Source organism: Chiloscyllium plagiosum, unplaced genomic scaffold (assembly GCF_037043375.1).
Source record: "Chiloscyllium plagiosum isolate Xiang-an unplaced genomic scaffold, Cpla_swu_hap1 HiC_scaffold_28, whole genome shotgun sequence".
NCBI lineage: Eukaryota > Metazoa > Chordata > Chondrichthyes > Orectolobiformes > Hemiscylliidae > Chiloscyllium > Chiloscyllium plagiosum.
Genome location: NW_028270166.1, coordinates 3,187,668 through 3,207,580, shown reverse-complemented (window position 1 = coordinate 3,207,580; position 19,913 = coordinate 3,187,668). Strand labels below are relative to the sequence as shown.

The 19,913-nt window shown below is 41.4% G+C and overlaps 1 protein-coding gene across 1 annotated transcript in view; it reads right to left on the bottom strand.

Moving 5' to 3' along the window:
* The window catches only part of ell (elongation factor RNA polymerase II), a 118,698-nt gene that overhangs the window by 23,073 nt on the left and 75,712 nt on the right, over positions 1-19,913 (bottom strand). Inside the window, exons 5-8 of the mRNA XM_087975839.1 lie at positions 18,104-18,354; positions 14,670-14,794; positions 7,286-7,379; positions 3,275-3,770 (exon numbers count right to left, since the gene is read on the bottom strand). Of these exons, the coding sequence (XP_087831965.1) occupies positions 3,275-3,770; positions 7,286-7,379; positions 14,670-14,794; positions 18,104-18,354 (966 nt within the window). The remainder of the gene's footprint in view (positions 1-3,274; positions 3,771-7,285; positions 7,380-14,669; positions 14,795-18,103; positions 18,355-19,913) is intronic.

The following is a 19,913-nucleotide window of genomic DNA, read 5'->3' as shown; positions in this document are numbered from 1 at the left end:
CAGATGCTGCCTGATCTACTGTGCTTTTCCAGAACCACACTATTTGACTGTGATCTCCAGCATCTGCAGTCCTCACTTTTTCCTAAATTGCAAAGGACACACGCCTAGCCTGTAGCCTTTCCTCATAAGGCAACCTGGCCATTCCAGGTATTGCTTCTCTGAATGCTTCCAATGCACTGACATCCTTCCTTAGATACGATGACCAGTACTATACACAGTACTTCAGGAATAGTCTTACAGCTACCCTGTATATCTGAGGTATAACATTCCTACTCCTTTGTTCAATTCTTCCAGGAATCAAGTTAGTTTTAGTGTGCAAGGCAGAGAAGGAACAAAATTTTGAAATTGCATATGTGAGAATGTTTTTAGCCAGTATATAGAAAACCTAACATGGGAGGCAGTTCTGGAACTAATAATCAGAAATGACCTGAACAGGTGAAAGGTGCATCAGGTAGGGAGCATTTTGGGGATGGTGACCATAATTCAGTTAGTTTTAGCATGGTTATGGAAAAGGATAAGCTTGCAATAAAAGTTCTAAAATAGAGAAATGCTGATATTGGTCAGACAAGGCTATTTTCCCCAAGTGGACTGACAGCAGCTACCTTTCGATAAAACTGTGACAGAACATTCAAAGAGGGAATAGCAAGAAGGTGAAACTAAGACCAGAGAACTCTGGATGTCAAGGGAGATAGAGGTTAGTATTTAAAAAAAAAAGCTATGGCAGATACAGAGGGTTCAATAAGGCAGAGTCCCGACAGCATAAAAAGCACAAAAAGGGCCATAAAAATGAAATTGGGAAAGTAAAAAGTGTATGAAAAAGCAATGGTAGGCAGAATAAAGGATAACCCAAAGGGTAATTTTAAGTATATAAAAAGCAAGAGAGTAATTAGCAAATGAGCAGGACCCATTAGGAAGCAAAGAAGTAATCTATGTGTATACTCAGAAGACCTTGGGCACAGTGCTCAATGAATACTTTACATCAATATTCACAACAGAAAAGGAGGATGCAGATATAGATGTCAGGTGGAGGACTATGAAATACTCAAAGAAAATAAGTGAGATTAAGTATTGGGGGTTAATACCAGATAGTCAGGAAATGATTAATGAGATTAACATATATTTTGGTTCTGTCTTCGCTATAGCAGACACAAAAATCATTCTTGTAATAGCTAAAAATCAGCAGATGGAAGGGAGAGGGGAGCTTGGTGAAATTACAATCACCAGGGAAACAGTGCTGAGTAAGCTGATGGAGCTGTGGGTTGACAAGTTCTCAGCTGCTGGTAGACTTCATCCTAGAGCTTTAAAAGAAATTGCTAATGGAATAATAGATGTGTTAGGTGATAATTTTCAAAATTTATTAAACTCTACAAAGGTTCTGTCAGAATGGAATGTAGCAAATATAACCATTCTATTCAAGGGAGGCAGGCGGAAAACAGGAAACTGCAGGACAGCTAGCTTGATGTCTATGGTGCGGTGATGTTGGAATCAATCACAATGAGGTTATACATGGACATTTAGAAAAACCTCAACATAATCAAGGCTGAGTCTACATGGTTTGTGAAAAGGAAAATATGTTTAACCAATCTACTGAAGGAATGACTTGTGCTGTGAAGAGAAGGGCCTGCAGACACCTTGTGCTGCAGAAGACATCTCAAGATGTTGCATAAAAGATTACTGTGCAAAAATAGAAGCACATGGTGTAGAGGTGAAAGCACATGGTGTAGACAGTGGACAGCAGATTAGCTGGCTGGCACAAAACCGTATGCATACGTCTCTCACTGATTGGCAGGACGTGACAAGTAGAGTCCTGCAGGGATCTTTACTCAGACTTTAACTTTTAAAAATTATATCAATGATTTCAATGAAGGGAGCTAATTTGCAGACAACGCCAGGATAGGTAGGAAAGTATGTAGTGAAGGAGGCAGAAGGAAGTTGCAAGTGGTTGTAGATAAGTTGACTGAGTGGGCAAAAATCTAGCAGATGGAATATAATGTGGGAAAACGTGAAATTGATTGTTTTGGCTGGAAGCACAAAAAGGCAATGTTGCAATTAAAAGGAGACTGACTGCAAAACTCCAAACTGCAGAGGGACTTAAGTGCTCTGGTTCATGAGTCACAGAAAGCTAATAGGCAGGTACATACAGTAAGTAATTAAGGCAAAAGAAAAACGGCAGATGCTGATGATCTGGAGTGAAAACAGAAACTGCTGGAAAAACTCAGGTTTGGCAGCATCCATTGAAAGATCAAAAAAATTGTCGATTTTGAATCCAGTATGACTCTTTCTTGGAAGTGAAAGAAAAGTGATGTTTTATGCTGTAAGGAGAGGGGTACACCAATCGGAACAGATGGGAAAGTACCCCACAGCAAAGGCAAAGTCAGCTGTAATGGCAATTGAGAAGAGATAGAGGATGAGTAGGTACTAATTTTAGAAAATAGATCTTGAGGTTTGTCTCAGAACTAGGGGCACTGTTTAAAACATAGGTGCCATGCTTTTAGGACAGCGATGAGGATAATTTTGTTTCTCAGAGTTGTGCTAATTTGTAACTCTTTGCTTCAGAAAATGATGGAAATGGGATCATTAAACATTTTTAAAGTGGAAGTGAACTGATTATTGAAACGTAGGGGTATCAATTATTGGAGGTAAATGGTCATGGGAAATTCCAAACACCAACAGATCAGCCATGCTCTTTTGAATGGTAGAGCACATTCAAGGGGGCAAATGGTCTATATTCCTGTTCCTAATGCCTATGTTATGCTGGAAATGAGCAAAACGTGTAGTCAATGTTGCCACACTAAAACAAAAGTGACTGCATTAGGGAGGGTACAGAGAAATCTAGTCATGAGAAAATATTGGATAGGGAGGGCTACTTACTTTGGAACGGAAGAGACTGAAGGGAGACCTAATCCAACCTAATTAAAGGTTAAAGGATCTAGATGAAGTGGATAGAAAGACCCTAATTTCTTGGTTAAAGAATCTAAAATTAAACAGTACAGATTTAAGGGAAAAGGAAAAAATGGGCTTGAAGGGAAATCTTTTTACCCAGAGGATAATGAGGATCTAGAACTTTGAACATGAAAAGGTGCTAGAGGCAGAAATATTCATATTTAATTAAAAATACTTGGATATGCACTTGAAGTGCCATAACCTGCAAAGCTTTGGAGCAAGAAGCAAAGTATAACTAGGTTGGATGCTTCTTATCTGATAGCAAAGGTACACTGGACCAAACAGTCTCCCATTTGCACAATAAAGTTCTATTGATGTTGTGAACATTCACCTGCAGCCTTTGGTGGAACAGTTTTCTTCTGCTCCTTGCAACTCTGAAGAAACTCACTGTCTCTTACAAGCTCTCCGCACCCTTTCTCGCTGCCTCCTTTGTCCTTCACTCGCTCCTTGTCTTTGTGCTTTTTAGATTTTTTCTTTGACTTGACGTGGAGTAAAGGTGCACTGGGACGAGGAAAATGAGGGGGCCGTGGGCAAACTGCTCGCTCTGGGGTCTCCTGGCTTTCTGAGTCCCGGCCGTTGTGACTCGAATCGTTGCTGACTTCTGATGAAAGATTGTTCGGTCTCTGATTCTCCACAAGCATTGGCAAGGTAGAGGTGGAGCTAATTGAATCGGCTGCAGCGGTTTGCACTGAAGGAGCTCCTGTTTCTTTCCCATTGGATGGATTTAACCTGCCATTTAAAGTTGGTGGAACCCGGCTGGTCAACAGAGATATTCTTGGCTTCTTATTGGCCAGAGGATCAATGAAATCGTTGGGTAGTGAGCGTTTCTAGGAAAGGAGACATGTGAAGTTACCTCAGAGTAAGCACAACCCTAACAGATAGAACAGATTTAACCTGGTGTAGTGAGTAAATAACACGAGAACAGAAATCAAACTCTTCAACACAAAGCGAGATTAAATACAAGAATCAGGTGCAATTTTACCATGGTTCAGTAGCTTGACATTTTTCACCATGAAATAAACCTGGAATGAAAAGTTAGTAATAATGCTGTGGAATTGAATTATATCACTGGGCTACCACTTACTTGTAATACCTCTGGAGCAGGTGGGACTCAAACAGAGGTCCAGAGATAGAGACACTACCCCTGCACAATTACATCCCTGAAGGGACATAAACTGGTTAAGCATATGGCCAAGAAGTATATGGTGAACAATATAGGGAAATGTGAAATTATCCAGTTTGTTAGGGAGAATAGAAAAGCAGAACTTTTTTTTTCAAAAAGTTCAGAGGCAGTAAATGTTATTTATAAGTCCATGGAGCAGGAGGACATTGTACACAAGTCAACAAGTAATTAGGAAAGTAAAGGATATTTTAGCTCTAATGAAAAGTCATCTAGATGCAAAACATGAGCTTGCTCTCTCTCTCTCTATGGATGCTCTCTGACCTGCTGTGATCTCCAGTATTTGCTGTTTTTGGTATTTCAGCCTTTATGAAAGGGGGCTGGAATACAAGACTAAGGAAGTTTTACTGCACTGATGAGACCACAACTGGAGTTCAGTACAGAGTTTTGGTCCGTTTAACTCTGGATGGCTATAGCTTAGAGGATGCACAATTAGAGGTTTCATTAGATTATATCCTTCGAATAGACTGAGTTGAGTATATATAGTATACCTATACCTAAAGCAAATATAAAATTTGTATAGGACATAACAGGGTCGATCTTGAGAAACTGCTCCCCTAGGTCATGAGTTTAGAAACTGAGATGAGGAGAAATCTTTGGAATGTTCTGTCATAGTTTGCTGCAGATATTCAATTGCTGAAATTGACAGCTTTTTGGACAATCAGGGAATTGCGGGAATTAGTTGGGAAAGTTAAATTAACACACACTGAAAGATCATGCAAGACTTTAATGAACAGTAGCATAATTTTGAGGAGCCATGTAGTCCTTTGTTCTTATGAATCTGCTGCATGATGATGATGATGATCAGCAGATATCATCTAGGCTGGCTTTCTGCCCTGAAGCAGTAATCCACAAACATGACAAGAGGTTGTACTTGCAGGTTCACTGTTAAAAGATATGGAAGTTAAATTGATACATATTGGGTCTCTCAAACCTTGGCTTAAAGCACAGCAGGTTAGGCAGCATCAAAGGAGCAGGAGAATCGACGTTTCAGGCATAAGCCCTTCTTCAGGAATGAGGAGGGTGTGCCAAGCAGGCGAAGATAAAAGGTAGGGAGGAGGGACTTGGGGGAGGGGCATTGGGAATGCGATAGGTGGAAGGAGGTTATGGTGACGGTGATAGGCCGGAGAGGTGGTGGGGACGGAGAGGTTGGGAAGAAGATTGCAGGTCAAGAAGGCAGTGCTGAGTCTGAGGGTTGGGACTGAGAAAAGGTGGGGGGAGGGGAAATGAGAAAGCTGGAGAAATCTGCATTCATCCCTTGTGGTTGGAGGGTTCCTAGGCGGCAGATGAGGCGCTCTTCCTCCAGGCGTCGCGTTGCCATGGTCTGGCGATGGAGGCGGCCAAGGACCTGCATGACCTTGGCAGAATGGGAGGGAGAGTTAAAATGTTCAGCCACGAGGCGGTTGGGTTGGTTGGTGCAGGTGTCCCAGAGGTGTTCTCTGAAACGTTCCGCAAGTAGGCGGCCTGTCTCCCCAATGTAGAGGAGGCCACATTGGGTGCAGCGGATGCAGTAAATGATGTGTGTGGAGGTGCAGGTGAATTTCTGACGGATATGGAAGGATCCCTTGGGGCCTTGGAGGGGAGTGGGAGGGGGGAGGAGGTGTGCCCATGGCTACCTCTTTGGTCTGGAGGAAGTCGGAGGATTGGAAAGAGACGTTGTTCAGAGTGAGGACCAGTTCAGTCAGTCGAAGGAGGGTGTCAGTGGAAGGGTACTGGTTGGTTCAGTGGGAAAGGAAGAAGCGGGGGGCTTTGAGGCCTTCGTAATGGGGGATGGAAGTGTATAAGATGTCCATGGTGAAGATAAGGCGTTGGGGGCCGGGGAAGCGAAAATCATGGAGGAGTTGGAGGGCATGGGTGGTGTCCCGAACATAGGTGGGGAGGTCTTGGACTAAGGGGGACAGGACCGTATCGAGATATGCAGAAATGAGTTCGGTGAGGGTGAGAGGTTGGAGTGGGTGAGAGGGGTGGACAGGTTGAGGTGGTCAATGTCGCGGCGGCAGTTGGCTATGAAGCGATCGAGGGCGGATAAGAGGCCCCTCTCCGGCCTATCACCCTCACCTTAACCTCCTTCCACCTATCGTATCCCCAATGCCCCTCCCCCAAGTCCCTCCTCCCTACCTTTTATCTTAGCCTGCTTGGCGCATCCTCCTCATTCCTGAAGAAGGGCTCATGCCTGAAACGTTGATTCTCCTGTTCCTTTGATGCTGCCTGACCTGCTGCGTTTTTCCAGCAACACATTTTTAAGCTCTGATCTCCAGCCCTCACTTTCTCTCAGACCTTGGTCTATTTCTGCCTATTTGGAGTGAGAAATCTCATCTGTGAGCTAAAAAAGATGCTCTGACTGGCTCTAGTGCCTTGACAACAGAATGAAAATTGGCCAATGCTAGAGTGTTGACAAGGGTAAGGTCAGAACCAGAACTGCCACATGGTAGAGTTTCTGAACATACTCTGCCTAAATGTACTCCTACAGAATGGTTAATTGAGTGAAGCTCCAGGCAATCAACCTTAAACAACTAACCACCATTGTTCTCAAGAGCAATTAAACCCTGCATGTTTCCAGTGTAAAGGCCACATTTTGTGGTTTGGACTGTGGACTAAAATGGGAGCTTTAAAGCAAGGAAATTATAAGATGATGTTTGAAACTTTATCAACAAGTTACTGGAAACACATTGGGGTGCATACACACGTTGCCTTATTAGAGCAAGGAGAGGGAAAATTCAAAGCAAAATAGCACTGGTTGTGTGTGTTCAGGGCAATTTTTGCTTAATCTTTTGATTGGCTTTTTGACTGGCTCCAGTGTTGAGAGCTCAGCATAGTAACAACCACTTGATCGATTCCTCAGCCGGTGCACCTTGTTAAAGTTGGCAGGTTTCTGGTTTGAGCTGCAATCTAAGGCTTGGGCATAATCTAAGGATTCATTTCAGTGATACAGAACTGTGAATTCACTGGATCACAATGAGACTTCCAGTTGAAGACAAGTTTAAATAAATCTAATTTACTGACTATTCATGAATTTCTGTCTGTAATCACTTGAACATCCACCAGGTGGGGCTGCTACAATAGTCACTCCAGCCTGGTGTGTCACAAGGCTTGTCCTTAAAAGACGCAAAAGTACAGTACATATAAAAACAGGTACGGTCCATAGCATATGCTGTGTCATACCTGTGGTGGAGAGGCTGAATTTGCACTGTCCTTTGGACTTGATGAAGGTGTCTCCCCAGAGCCCCCAGTGGCATTGTGTGGTTGACAGGATTTCCTGCAGAAATAGAACAATCTCTAACAGTGACAGAGGTTGGGTGTGAGGACAGAGAGACTTTGCATACCCACATCACAAGATTACCCTGGTGTATATTCCTCATGTGAACACACCAAGGATCAAATCAACGTCAGCAACACTTGCTGATGGGGACCTTGGCCTGACGCCTCACCGTGCTCATTGGATTCTACCTGACAGATAAAGTTCTCTTAGCACATTCGCAATAAATTGAAAAAATCCAGTTTGCTATTCTAAGCATCACGGTGACATCCCTGAAGCCACAATAATTTTGCATCCGTCAAATTTTCAATATCAACAAGTTGCTCTGTTCTTCACCCTTATTTTCAAATTCCTCCATGGCCTTGCTTTTGCCCCATCTCTACAACCTCAGAAGTATCTGCAATCCCTGAATGTTGGCATTTTTTTTTACTTTCCCAGTTTGTTTAGCAATTACTGGCAATCCTGGTTATCAGCTGTCTAGATCCTATAGGGAGGTAATTCTCTCCCGAAAACACACTGCCTTGAATTCATACTTTAAAAGGCTCCTTAAACCCGACCACATTTATCAATTATATCTCGCAATGTGACTGTCAAAATCTGTTAATTACTGATCTTGTGAAGTGACATTTTGTCATATCGAAGGCTCTTTTTCAACAATGTGGTTTCAAAATTTGAATACTGCCCAATAGAAAAGCTTTGAGCGCTTCAATTATATTTTTTTTGGGGGGGGAAGAGAGCAGAAAGGAGGAGGAGTGGAGAAGGAGGAGTGGGGAGAGAAGAACTGGAGCAGGAGCTCTGGTCCTGAGGCTATGGGTCTGTAATGGTGAAGCAAGTCGAGTGTGAGACTAGACATAAATTAATACATTTTGGGGTTTTGTGTGCTTTCTGACCCGCGATAGGGTTTAAGATTAGCCTTAACTCTGTCACATTTGATCAAAATCAGAAATTACATGACACCAGGTTCATTTGAAATCTCAAGCGTTTGAGCCCCTTTGTCAGGTGGAGTGGCGTCGTGTTACTTCTGACCTTGTCCACCTCTGACCCAGACTAGCACCTCCACATCATGACACTCAGACCAAGACACTGAACAAGATGTGGAACCTAATGGAGCAAGATTTCAGGCAACTAATCATGGGATATTAGCAGAATGAAAAATAAGCTGATTAACATTGTTGATGACAGTTTGGAAACAGTTTTTACAGCTTAGCTACTTCCTGCCTTTATTCCAACATCATAACACTCATGGTCTCTGGTCACATATCAACCTAGTTTTGAAAAAGCCTTAAACAAAAAGAAAGAAATCAGTAGATCTGGCAGCACTGGCAGTGACAGAAAAACAATGTTTTGAATCCAATGAGACACTTTTTCAGAAATGAAATTCTGCGCATCTTTTCCTGCACTTGTGCTTTTATTTTGTATTTCCAGTATCCACAATATTTTGCATTTTTTGAAAAAAAAAAGCTACACCTGGCTATTTGATAAACAAGTTCATAGTTGAACATGAGCAGTAATTGCCCTTGAGTTTAGAAAGTGTCTTTTGCGTTGTAAAACATCCGATTAATTTATAGTGACTCACTCTCAAGTGATTGATATTTTAGTTAACATAATAGCTAGAGTCAACCTTCAAAAGTAAATATTTGTGGTCTCATCCCCCCCGTACAAACATACATTATCAACCCATATGCATTGACATACTTGAATCTTGCAACTGTTGTAAATATTATAATTATGAACATTCATATTGTATGATTTTTAAGGAAATAAACAGTGAATTTTTAATCTCATGTTGATTGAGGGGCTAATTTGATCAGGAGAACAGGTTTAATTTTACTGCTGTTTGAGGATGGCACCTCTACCATTGCAGCATGACTTAGGACTGCACTGACAGACAGCTCTATATGATATTGCTTGATATCCCTGGATCCACTTAATTCAAGGAAAATTCATCAATGTCATTTATAGTAATTTTAGTTAATCCCCAGCATTGATAGGTTTTTGGGAGAGATTTCCTCAAAAGCTTTGAAAAATGGTTAAAAAAAGTTCACATCCTACACTTAAATCATTCGAAGGTATTACGTTGAAACAGACTTGCCCAACAAAGTAATGCTGCTATTTATGGTCCATATCCTCTCATTTATCTCTAGCAATGCAACTTACTTATTTTCTTCTGTCTCATGTTTATCTAGCTTCCCCTGAAATGCATATTATTCAACTCAAATACTCTAAATGATAGAGAGTACCTTCCTCACCATTCTGAAGTTAAGAATGCTTTTTCTGGAGACCTTAGGCATTTAGTTATAGTCTCCCCTTGCAAATTAAAACATCAGCTACTGAACACCATATCTGCAGAGTGTTTCACGTCACCCCTTAGTCTTCCAGCATCAGACAGTATTTGAATAATGACATTCAAAAACAATGCATCTGATAGTTTGTAAATGGTGTCACTCTTTGGATAGGTCATCACTTGTCTTGCATCATACAATCCCTTCCACACTTTTTGGAGGAGAAACACCGAATGGAGAATCCAGAGCCAATACTGAACCAATGCTGAGAAAATACAAAAAGCTGCAGCTTCCTTAAAGACCTCCCTCTGCATAACTGCAATGTCTCATGTTCCTTGGTGTCCACCAGATAAATGCCACAGTAGTTGGAAATATTTCAGGTAACATTTTCTTTTCTGATGCCTGAGTGGTGGCAGGGAAATGCAAGCTGTTTACTTGGTTAAACCCATTCTTTCCTGTGCATATTTATAGATCTAGCTGCTGCAGAACCCATAACACGGCTCATGAGAAAATTATGGTTTGGATGGAGGAAACCCTGTTGAGAAAGCAGATTGCAGCAAATACTTGATTCTTCAGACACAACCATAAGATCACAGCTGATAAAGAGCATAACAACGATGCTGCACTCTGACTCTAACACAGATCAGAACATCAAAATATACAAACTAATAACATGCTGAATATTTAAAAGGGGCTTCCTTAGCATTACAGGCTTTACATAGAAAAAAAAGCAAACACCATTTGATATGGAGTACTGGAGCCTGAGGGGTAACGGGGAGGTTTATAATATAAGAGGCATGGATAGCGCTCATAGCCAATGTCTTTCTTCCAGGTTGGGGGAGTCCAAAACTGAAGGGCATAGGTTGAAGGTGAGAGGGACAGGATTTAAAAAGGACCTAAAGGGTAATTCTTTTAACGCCGAGGGTGGTGCATGTGTAGAATGAGCTGCCAGAGGAAGTAGTGGAGGTTTGTACAAATACATATTTAAAAGGCATCTTATGGATATATGAATAGGAAGGGTTTAGAGGGCTATGAGCCAAATGCTGGCAACTGGGACTAGGTTAGATTGAGATGTTTGATTGGCGCAGACAAGTCCGACCGAAGGGTCTTTTGCCGAACTGTGTTATTTTATTTGCATAAAAGCACAGGAATGTCTGCAGGGTACTCCTCAGGGTAAGGCTCACTCATTGTATACCTATGCTGTGTGTGGTGTATTTATTCTTTTGTTTTATCAGTTTGTGGCCCAGTAGCTGGCAGATGTTTCAATGAACATTGTAACATTCAGGGGACAAACAGTTCCAAGAGGTTGTTACAATCAAATCCACTGCTGATAGCTACACTTTACTGTCCAAAATATTAGTTACATTATATTTGCCTAGAAACAAGGGCAGGACTTGTGGCAAGGCTCCTCAATACATCACTCAAAATTGTTCAGGGGTCAGTGATAGCAATTCTGGTGTCACAGCCAGAAGTCAGATAAAGACAGAAGCAAGCTCCATGCAGAAAATAACTGTTTAGCTGGATTATTGAAAAGGCAACTGTATTATATCCAGGTCGGTGTAACTGGGGGCTCCTGAGAAGTCAGGTGTAGTTGAATAGTTCTGTACTATTAGAACTCTCAAGGATATTCTACGAATTGTTAGACAATTAAAGGTCAGGGCTGAGGAAATCCTGGCAGTTCAGTGCAGTTGTGGACAAGGGTGAAAGAAACCCACAAATGGTATTTGTTCTGTGGTAGGTTATAATTTGGGAAACAAAGCCAAGGGCTTGATGAAGCTCACCGTTTGTTAAAAGCTGAAGCACCGTTTCCAAGAGTCCAAGGGAGCGCAATGCCCAAAGAGGAAGGTGAAATACTAGAACACAGAGCTCACGATGGGCAGCTGTTGAGAGAGTTTTAGGGCCAGATCAATAGAAGTGAAGCATTGCAATCCCTTTTTCTCTGGAGAGAATATTTCTGAGATAGCTGGGATTTGTCCTGATCAAATGCATTTAGATGCATTGTAAGGTGATATTTGACCACTGTTTGTCTTAACAGGCTTGCTTCAGGTTAAATTTAAGATGCTTGAATATCACTGCAAAGCCTAGACCTTTCCTTTGTCAGCAAGCTTTTTGTGTTATTCTTTGTGGAGACAGTAAGATCAGCAGATGCTGGAGATCAGAGTTGAGTGTGCGTTGCTGGAAAAGCATAGGTCAGTCAGCATCCGAGAAGCAGGAAAATTGACATTTTGGGTTGGAGCCCTTGATCATGATGGGTTTATTCTTTGTGACTAACAAGTACTGGCAAGTGGAACTAGACTAATGTAGGACATCTGGTCAGCATGGATGAGTTGGCCAAAGGGTCTGTTTCCCTGTTGTACATCTCTATGACTCTATCAATAAAGAACCTGGCTAACTTGTTTCAGATACTAAAATAAACATGGACTAAAACAGATCATAGAATCATATAATTCCTACAGTGCGGAAACAGGCCCTACAACCCAACAAGTCGACACTAACTCCACAAAGAGTAACACACCCAAAACCATTCTCCGTTTCTCTACATTTAACCCTGACTAATGCACCAAATCTACACACCCCTGAACACTATGGGCAATTTAGTATGGCCGATCCACCTAAACTGCACAACTTTTGGATTGTGGGAGGAAACCAGAGCACCCGGAGGAAATCCACAAACACAGTCACCCTAGGCGGGAAGTGAACCCGGGTCCCTGGCGCTGTGAGGCAGCAGTGCTAACCACTGGGCCATTGTGCAGCCCCAAACACTGGTTAAATGTAAGGTTTGTTGTCACCAGTGGAGATGTGGGAAATGAAAGAAATTGATGCATCCCTTCAAGCTCAGCTGGGCAAGGTTCACCCGTGAAACTGCAGAATCGCTCTTCAGTAATTGTATAGAACCAATGATTATTTAACAGGATAACCAGTAGATACAGTCTATTTGGATTTTCCAAAGGCATTCAATGAGATGCCACATAAAAGATTGTTGTATAAGATAGGAGCTCATGGTGTTATGGGTAATGTGTTAGCCTGGATTAGGATCAGTTTTTTTTAAACACACAGATGACAGTTCAGGTTAGAAAGATGTAGCTAGCAGAGTGCCACAAGGATCAGTCCCAGAGCCTCAATTATTTGCTATCTATATTAATGTCTTGAGGAGGGACCACAGTGTAATGTATCCAAATTTACTGATGATACAAACATAGACGGGAGGATTCATTGTAATGAGGATATCACACGTGGAGGTCGTGTGTAGCTTTGGTGCCCTCACCCAAATGTTCACCAAACTGATTTGTGGTATGGAGGGGCTGTCCTGAAAGATTGAATAGACAGGGATTATATTCTCTGGAGTATGGAAGGATCAGAGTGATCCTAATTGACAGTGCAGCTGCAGGAAGTTGAAAATCTCACACCAGGTTATAGTCCAACAGGTTTATTTGGAAGCGCTAGCTTTCAGAGCGCTGCTCCTTCATCAGGTTTTTTTTAGATTGGATTAAAACATTGACAACCACCTAATGAAGGCGCAGCGCTCCGAAAGCTGCTGCTTCCAAATAAACCTGTTGGACTAAAACCTGGAGTTGTGATTTTTTAAAAACTTTGTACATCTTAGTCCAACACCGGCACCTCCAAATCATAGCTGCAGGAAGGATGTTTACCCGGGCTAGAGGCTCTAGAATCAAGCACATGGTGACAGAACATGGGGCAGGTCATTTAGCACCAAGAGAAGAATGAATTTCTTCACTCAGAGCACGGTGAATCTTTAGAATTCTCTGCATAAGACAGATGTGGAGACTCAATCATTGAGTATGTTCCAGACAGAAATCTATAAATTTCTACAGATCAACATCAAGGACTATAGGAATAATGCAGGAAAACAGTGTTGTAGTAGATGATCAGCCACGATCTTAACAAGTAGTGGTGTGGCCTCAAAGGACTGAATGGCTCCTATTTCTAGTGTTCTTAATCCAGCATATCAGTTGTCAAGGCATCTAAATTGATTTAAACTTTCTCAACAGGAAAAAGCTAAAGAATACCATTCCAAGAATATCATAAAACAAATAGGAATAAAATGCTAGCAGTGTTCAGTACAGAGCAGTAAAATTATATGGATCCACATAGGTACAAACAGAGCTCCATTTGTTGAATCACATTTGCCTGGATCATTCTAGTTGAGCAGAACTCACTAGCATCATGATGGAAGTTATATTTTTCAGCTATATTTTGTAAGAATACAAACAGCAGTGGGATCAAGATGGTTCCTCTTTTTCTTTGATGTCATCTCTATAATGCAATGTCTCACACTATGAACGGCACAGTACAAGAGGTTCAGCATTTATATCACACACGGTGGCACAGTGGTTAGCACTGCTACCTCACAGCGCCAGAGACCTGGGTTCAATTCCCGCCTCAGGCAATTGTCTGTGTGAAGTTTGCACATTCTCTGTGTGGGTTTCCTCCGGGTGCTCCGGTTTCCTCCCACAGGCCAAAGATGTGCAGGTTAGGTGAATTGACCATGCTAAATTGCCCATAGTGTTAGGTGAAGGGGTAAATGTGGAGGTATGGGTCTGGATGGGTTGTTCTTCGGAGGGTCGGTATGGACTTGTTGGGCCGAAGGGCCTGTTTCCACACTAAGTAATCTAAAGTAATCTAATCTAAGAGAAATATGGATAGTTTCTCAAAGAAAGTAGAGAGGAGAACATATAATCACAAATGTAAAATGACATTGTAAAAATTGTTAAGCATTTCTGCATGATATAAAGACATGCTGCTGCCTAGGGCAGAGGATTATGATCTCGATCGTTGAGGCTACTTGTGCAATGTTAATGTCGTGTTATTTAGTAGTCCTATCTTGATAGCCTATGCTATTATTATTGTCTTTCCCTTTTAAAAATTTGCTAAATACCCATATTTTTGGTAACCTTCTGGTCACCCACAACTCTTACCAGAAATTCATGTCCAACTCTTTAAGCATGCTTTCTTTAATATTTCCCACTGTGTTGTTAATGTTACTTACCGAACAAGAACTCTCTTCAGTAACTGCTGGTCGCCATCAGAGTACCCAGGCCAATCTCTCTGGATCTCCTTGTAGGCAAAGTCTTTCAGGGTAAAGGTGCCATCCTTAACGTTCAGGTTAGCTACCTGCAACATAACAGATACAACTCAACACAGCTCTCAATTTCAGACCCCAAATTAGATGGTAAATTATTTAAGCAATAAGGGAAATCAAACTCAGAGACAAAAGTTGAGAGCCTGGAAGTTAAGAATAAGCAGGGCAGTCAACAGAACATTTTCACCCAAAGATGGGTAGAGTAAAGAATAAGTCATCAATAGTATAATGACATTAAAGCGTGTAGCGTCACAACAATACGAATTTATTTGTACACAGTCATTTGAGAGCACAAAGGTTGAAAAAGAGACATTTTGTCAAAGCTATTCATCTAGAACTCATCAGGACAATTTACAAGAAATACAAATTTGAGGGGAAAAAAACATTTGTACTGCATGAGAGAAGAGGAGATAGGCTAGCAAGTGGATTCTGAATGGTAGAGATGTTGCAACGGGAAATGCATCAATTAATGACTGCAGTTAACTACTATCTTTTGCTGCTCCCTTCCAATTTAAAAATTATGTTTGAAATTTAAATTGAAAATGCTAAAATAGCCAGGCAGTTAACTGCAACACTAACTAATGGATCCTCCGGGGCAAAGTTGCCTTTAAAGAAGGTAGTTCAGAAACAGTCAAGGTTTAATCCCTTGAAGGAGAAAGCTACGGTAAACAAAACTGGATAATAAAACACACAAAGATTAAGAAGAATAATAATCTTGTTCTGAAATTGTACTTCCTGTTTTCTTTTAGGGACCGGATAATTACATCTGAAATGGCATACTGCAGTGTACTGATGGGGAATCTTGTTGCATCTTTGATTTTAAAATAGTCACCATGATGTCCAAGGGTCAGCCAGGCAGAAGATAAATGACCAATTGGTTGATACAATGCTTTTGATAAAGGATCCATAAGTTTCAAACACAATTAGCAGACACCTCAGACATGCTTTGATATGCATTCACATGTAAAGAACCATGCTTTTGTGTCCCTTACTTAACAAAGAATGCTGAGCTGAAATCAAACTTGGGTGAAGATGACTTCAAAGTCTCTTGAAAAGCTGATTTTAAGGTATTAGAAAGGCTACTGATAATCATGTTGTAAAGTCACAACATACTGGTACTTCACAAGAGCTAAAGCTAAAAGCTTAGCAAGTGCTTCGTAAGCACTGATTATTGAGCCAAAGAAACTGGCTGAACAAATCTTCAATAAGTTCAAGAACATACTGGTGACCCCAGACGAAGGGGACTTCTGATAATTGGTGGCGTTTCAACAAAATACTGGCTGTCCTGGAACAAGGAATGGATATTATGTATGGTGGGTGAGGAGGAGTTTATTACAATGTGTGAGCGTTCATTTCGGAAATAGAATGAGTTTTCATAATGCTGAAGTATTTATTTATAGATTCCAATTTTAATTGATTCAATAGTACTGGTCCAATAATACGTAAGGACACAATCTTTGGTATCTGTGCTATTTTATCTTCTTTAGGAACTTAAAAAAATTCAACACAAATACAGAAGGTAATTTTACTATTGACTGTATCATCCAATAAAGGAGAATGAATACATGAAATTATCCATTAGCCAAAGTCATGAGGTGCCTGGACAGAGGAGCTGGGGTAAATTACTTCCACTCATGAAATGACTCTTTGTTTTCTTTGGGGATGGGGTGGGGTGGGGTGGGGGAAGGTGCAGCCTGCCCCTATCAAAGAATCAGAAGTGACACAAGGATAAACAGCTTCACACCAAATGGATCTAACCAATAACAGATTCCAATCAATACTGAATTTAATGTCAGGCACAAGGAAATTGCCTGTACCTGTTCTGGGAATTTGTGATGGGAACAGTGTACAAGCAGCTTTAACCTGCATCTAACCTTGTGCTGTACCTGCCCAGAGAGCGTTCCAACGGACAGTATAATTTCGACAGAGGTTCCTCTCCTCTCTGATAACTTTCTCCCTTCGGATTATCCAATTCCTTTCTGAAAATGACAATAGAATCCACCCCATCACACTTTCAGGCAGCACATCCCAAATCCTAACCACTTGTTTCACGTCACTTATTCTTTTATCATTCACCTTAAATTGGTGTCCTCTGGTTATTGATCCCTTGCCAATTGATGCAATTTCTACCCATCACTATAAAATCTTCTCCCAACCTTCTATCTGAGGAAGAGCTCTAGCTTCACCAATCCATCCATGTAATTAAATTCTCTTATCCTTGGACCCATTCCTGTGAATCTTTTCTGAACCTCTCTGATGCCTTTACATCCTTAACTAGATAGTGGGAAAAAGTGAGGACTACAGGTGCTGGAAATCTGAGTTGAGTGTGTAGTGGTGGAAATTTCCGCTCTCTAACTAGATAATGCCTTCTAAAGCGCTCAGCACAACTTGCATGCTTTGGTATTCTCTCACTGTTTATAACGTCAAACATGAAGAATGCCTTGTTAGTCGCTTTCTCATCTGCTCTGTCACCTTCAATGCTTGGTGCACCTATACCCCTGATCTCTCTGCTCCTGAATCTCCTTTAGAATTGCATCCTTAATTTTATATTGCCTCTCTTGTTCCTGCTCCAGAATTATATCTTTTCACACAGTTTCATCTACCATGTGTCAATCTGTTTCAGCCTGTCCATAAGTCTCTTGAAACCTATCACTAACTTCCTTACAATTCAGAATATGTCAAAATTTCTGTTAGCTGTAAATTTTGAAGTTGTGCCCAATTCATCCAAACCCAAGTCTATTATATAGATCAAGAAAAGCGGTGGACATAATGCTGTCTTGAGAAAAGTAAATAATCTAGTGGCAGAATGTCATTAATCAGTAGATGCAGATTTGCCAGGAACTGGCAAAAGAACTAAACGCAGAGATAAGGAGTTTTCTCTTCTTAAACAAGTTAACATGACGGAAGCAGATTTAGTACATCATTCAAAAGAAACACACAAGTACTTAAACAGAAAATAAATTACAGGGGAGAGGGAGCAATGGAGTGGATTAACTGCATATCTCTTTCAAAGTGCTGGGCATGCCCATGGCCTCTGCTTTATCATTTGATATTCTTGGTACCAAATTACAGTGGAATTTGAATGCAGAGTAAAACTCCCTTTACTCTGCCTCAAATCCACAGTTCAGAGACTGTTCAGCACTCTAATATTCTCACTACAGGCTTGAAGCTGTCAGTGGCTTGTCAGAATCAGCAGAAAAGAGGAGGCTTTTAACCAGTCATTTGGGCTGTACTTGAACCTGCGTGCATTAAGTCACTTGACAGTCTCTAATACTTCACTCAACCCTGTTCATGTTAGCCTATTCTCCGAAGTCTTTTGGAACATTGAGAGAGCTTGCTACCTGTTGTAAGAGATTTTCCAAAGAGTCCTTATCCTGTTGGGTGATTCCATCCTTCTGCAATCGAAGAATTAACTCTGGTTTCTTGTAAGGTTTTAGAGCCAACAAGTGGATAACCCGGTCTCGATAGGGCCGATCAGAAACGTTGCTGACATATTTCTTCATTGTATTTGCCAGGTTCACTGGTGTTGGTCGCCTCCTTTGGGGAACAGCATCAGGGATACCAGGTGCTGGTTTGCGAAGCACCCTTTTAGCTGAAAGTAGAAGAAAAACTGAAATGAAAGGAACCAGACAGACAACATATAAGAACCCAGTCAGACCTGAGTGTGGCAGAAACATGAACTTCTGTTAGTAGACCTGTTATATACACCCAAACTAACCTTTACCCATTAAACAGTCAGGCACAACAGGACAAATACCAACACAAATATTTCATAAAGGGGCCAGCACCAACACCAATTTACTGTTACATTATGGTCATACCATTGTACTTTCATTGCCACTAGGTCAAAGGTGAAGTATGGAAGATCACTGGATCAAGAACTCACCTGGTGCAGAATCACATTGACATAATGGTAGTAATAGGAGACAAGTGCTAAATATATTAGCAAGACACAGATAACACTGGCCTTCAGATTCCCAAGACTCTCCAGTACTTGGGGGTTTTCCTCGCCATGTCTAGACCGGTTTACAACAACTTATAGGGACTCTATCATTGTAATTTCATTTAATTGGACGAAGGAACCGTAAATTATATTTGTGCAACAATTTCTGGGTTCCCTTGTATTTAATAGCTCACCTATGTTACATTGAGCTGAGCAAGGGAGGAAGGAACTTAGAACATAGAACACTACAGCACAGTACAGGCCCTTCAGCCCACGATGTTGCGTTGACCTGTGAAACCAACCTGAAGTCCATCTTACCTATGTTTTTCCATTCTCATCCATATATTTATCCAATAACCATTTAAATGCCCTTAAAGTTGGCAAGTCTACTACAATTGCAGGCAGGGCATTCCACACCCCTACTACTCTTTGATTAAAGAAACTACCTCTGATATCTGTTCTTTATTTATCACCCCTTCATTTAAAGGTATGTCCCCTCATGCTAGCCATCACCATCTGAGGGAAAAGGCTCTCACTGTCCATCGTATGTAACCCTCTGATCATCTTGTATGCCTCTATTAAGTCACTTTTAAATCATCATCTCTCTCATGTAAACAGCCTCAAATCCCTCAGCCTTTCCTCATAAGACCTTCCCTCCAGACCAAGCAACATCCTGGTAAATCTCCTCTGCACTCTTTCCAATGCTTCCACATCCTTCCTATAATGTGGCGACCAGAACTGTATGCAAATCGAGTGTGGCCACACCAGAATTTTGTACAGCTGCAACATGACCTCATGACTCCGAAACTCAATCCCTCTATCAATAGAACCTGTATATGCCTTATCAACCCGCTCAACCTGGGTGGAAACTTTCAGGGATCAGTGCACATGCACACAGATCTCTCTGCTCATCCGTAATACCAAGAATCTTGCCATTAGCACAGTACTGTATTCCTGTTACTCCTTCCAAAGTGAATCACCTCACATTTTTCCGCATTAAACTCCATTTCCCACCTCTCAGCCGAGCTCTGCAGCTTATGTATGCCCCTTTGTAATCTGCAACATCCTTTGGCACTATCCACTGCTCCACCGACCTTAGTGTCATCCGCAGATTTACTAATCCATCCTTCTCTGCCCTCATCCATGTAGTTTATAAAAATGACAAACAGCAGTGGCCCCAAAACAGATCCTTGCAGTACACCACTAGT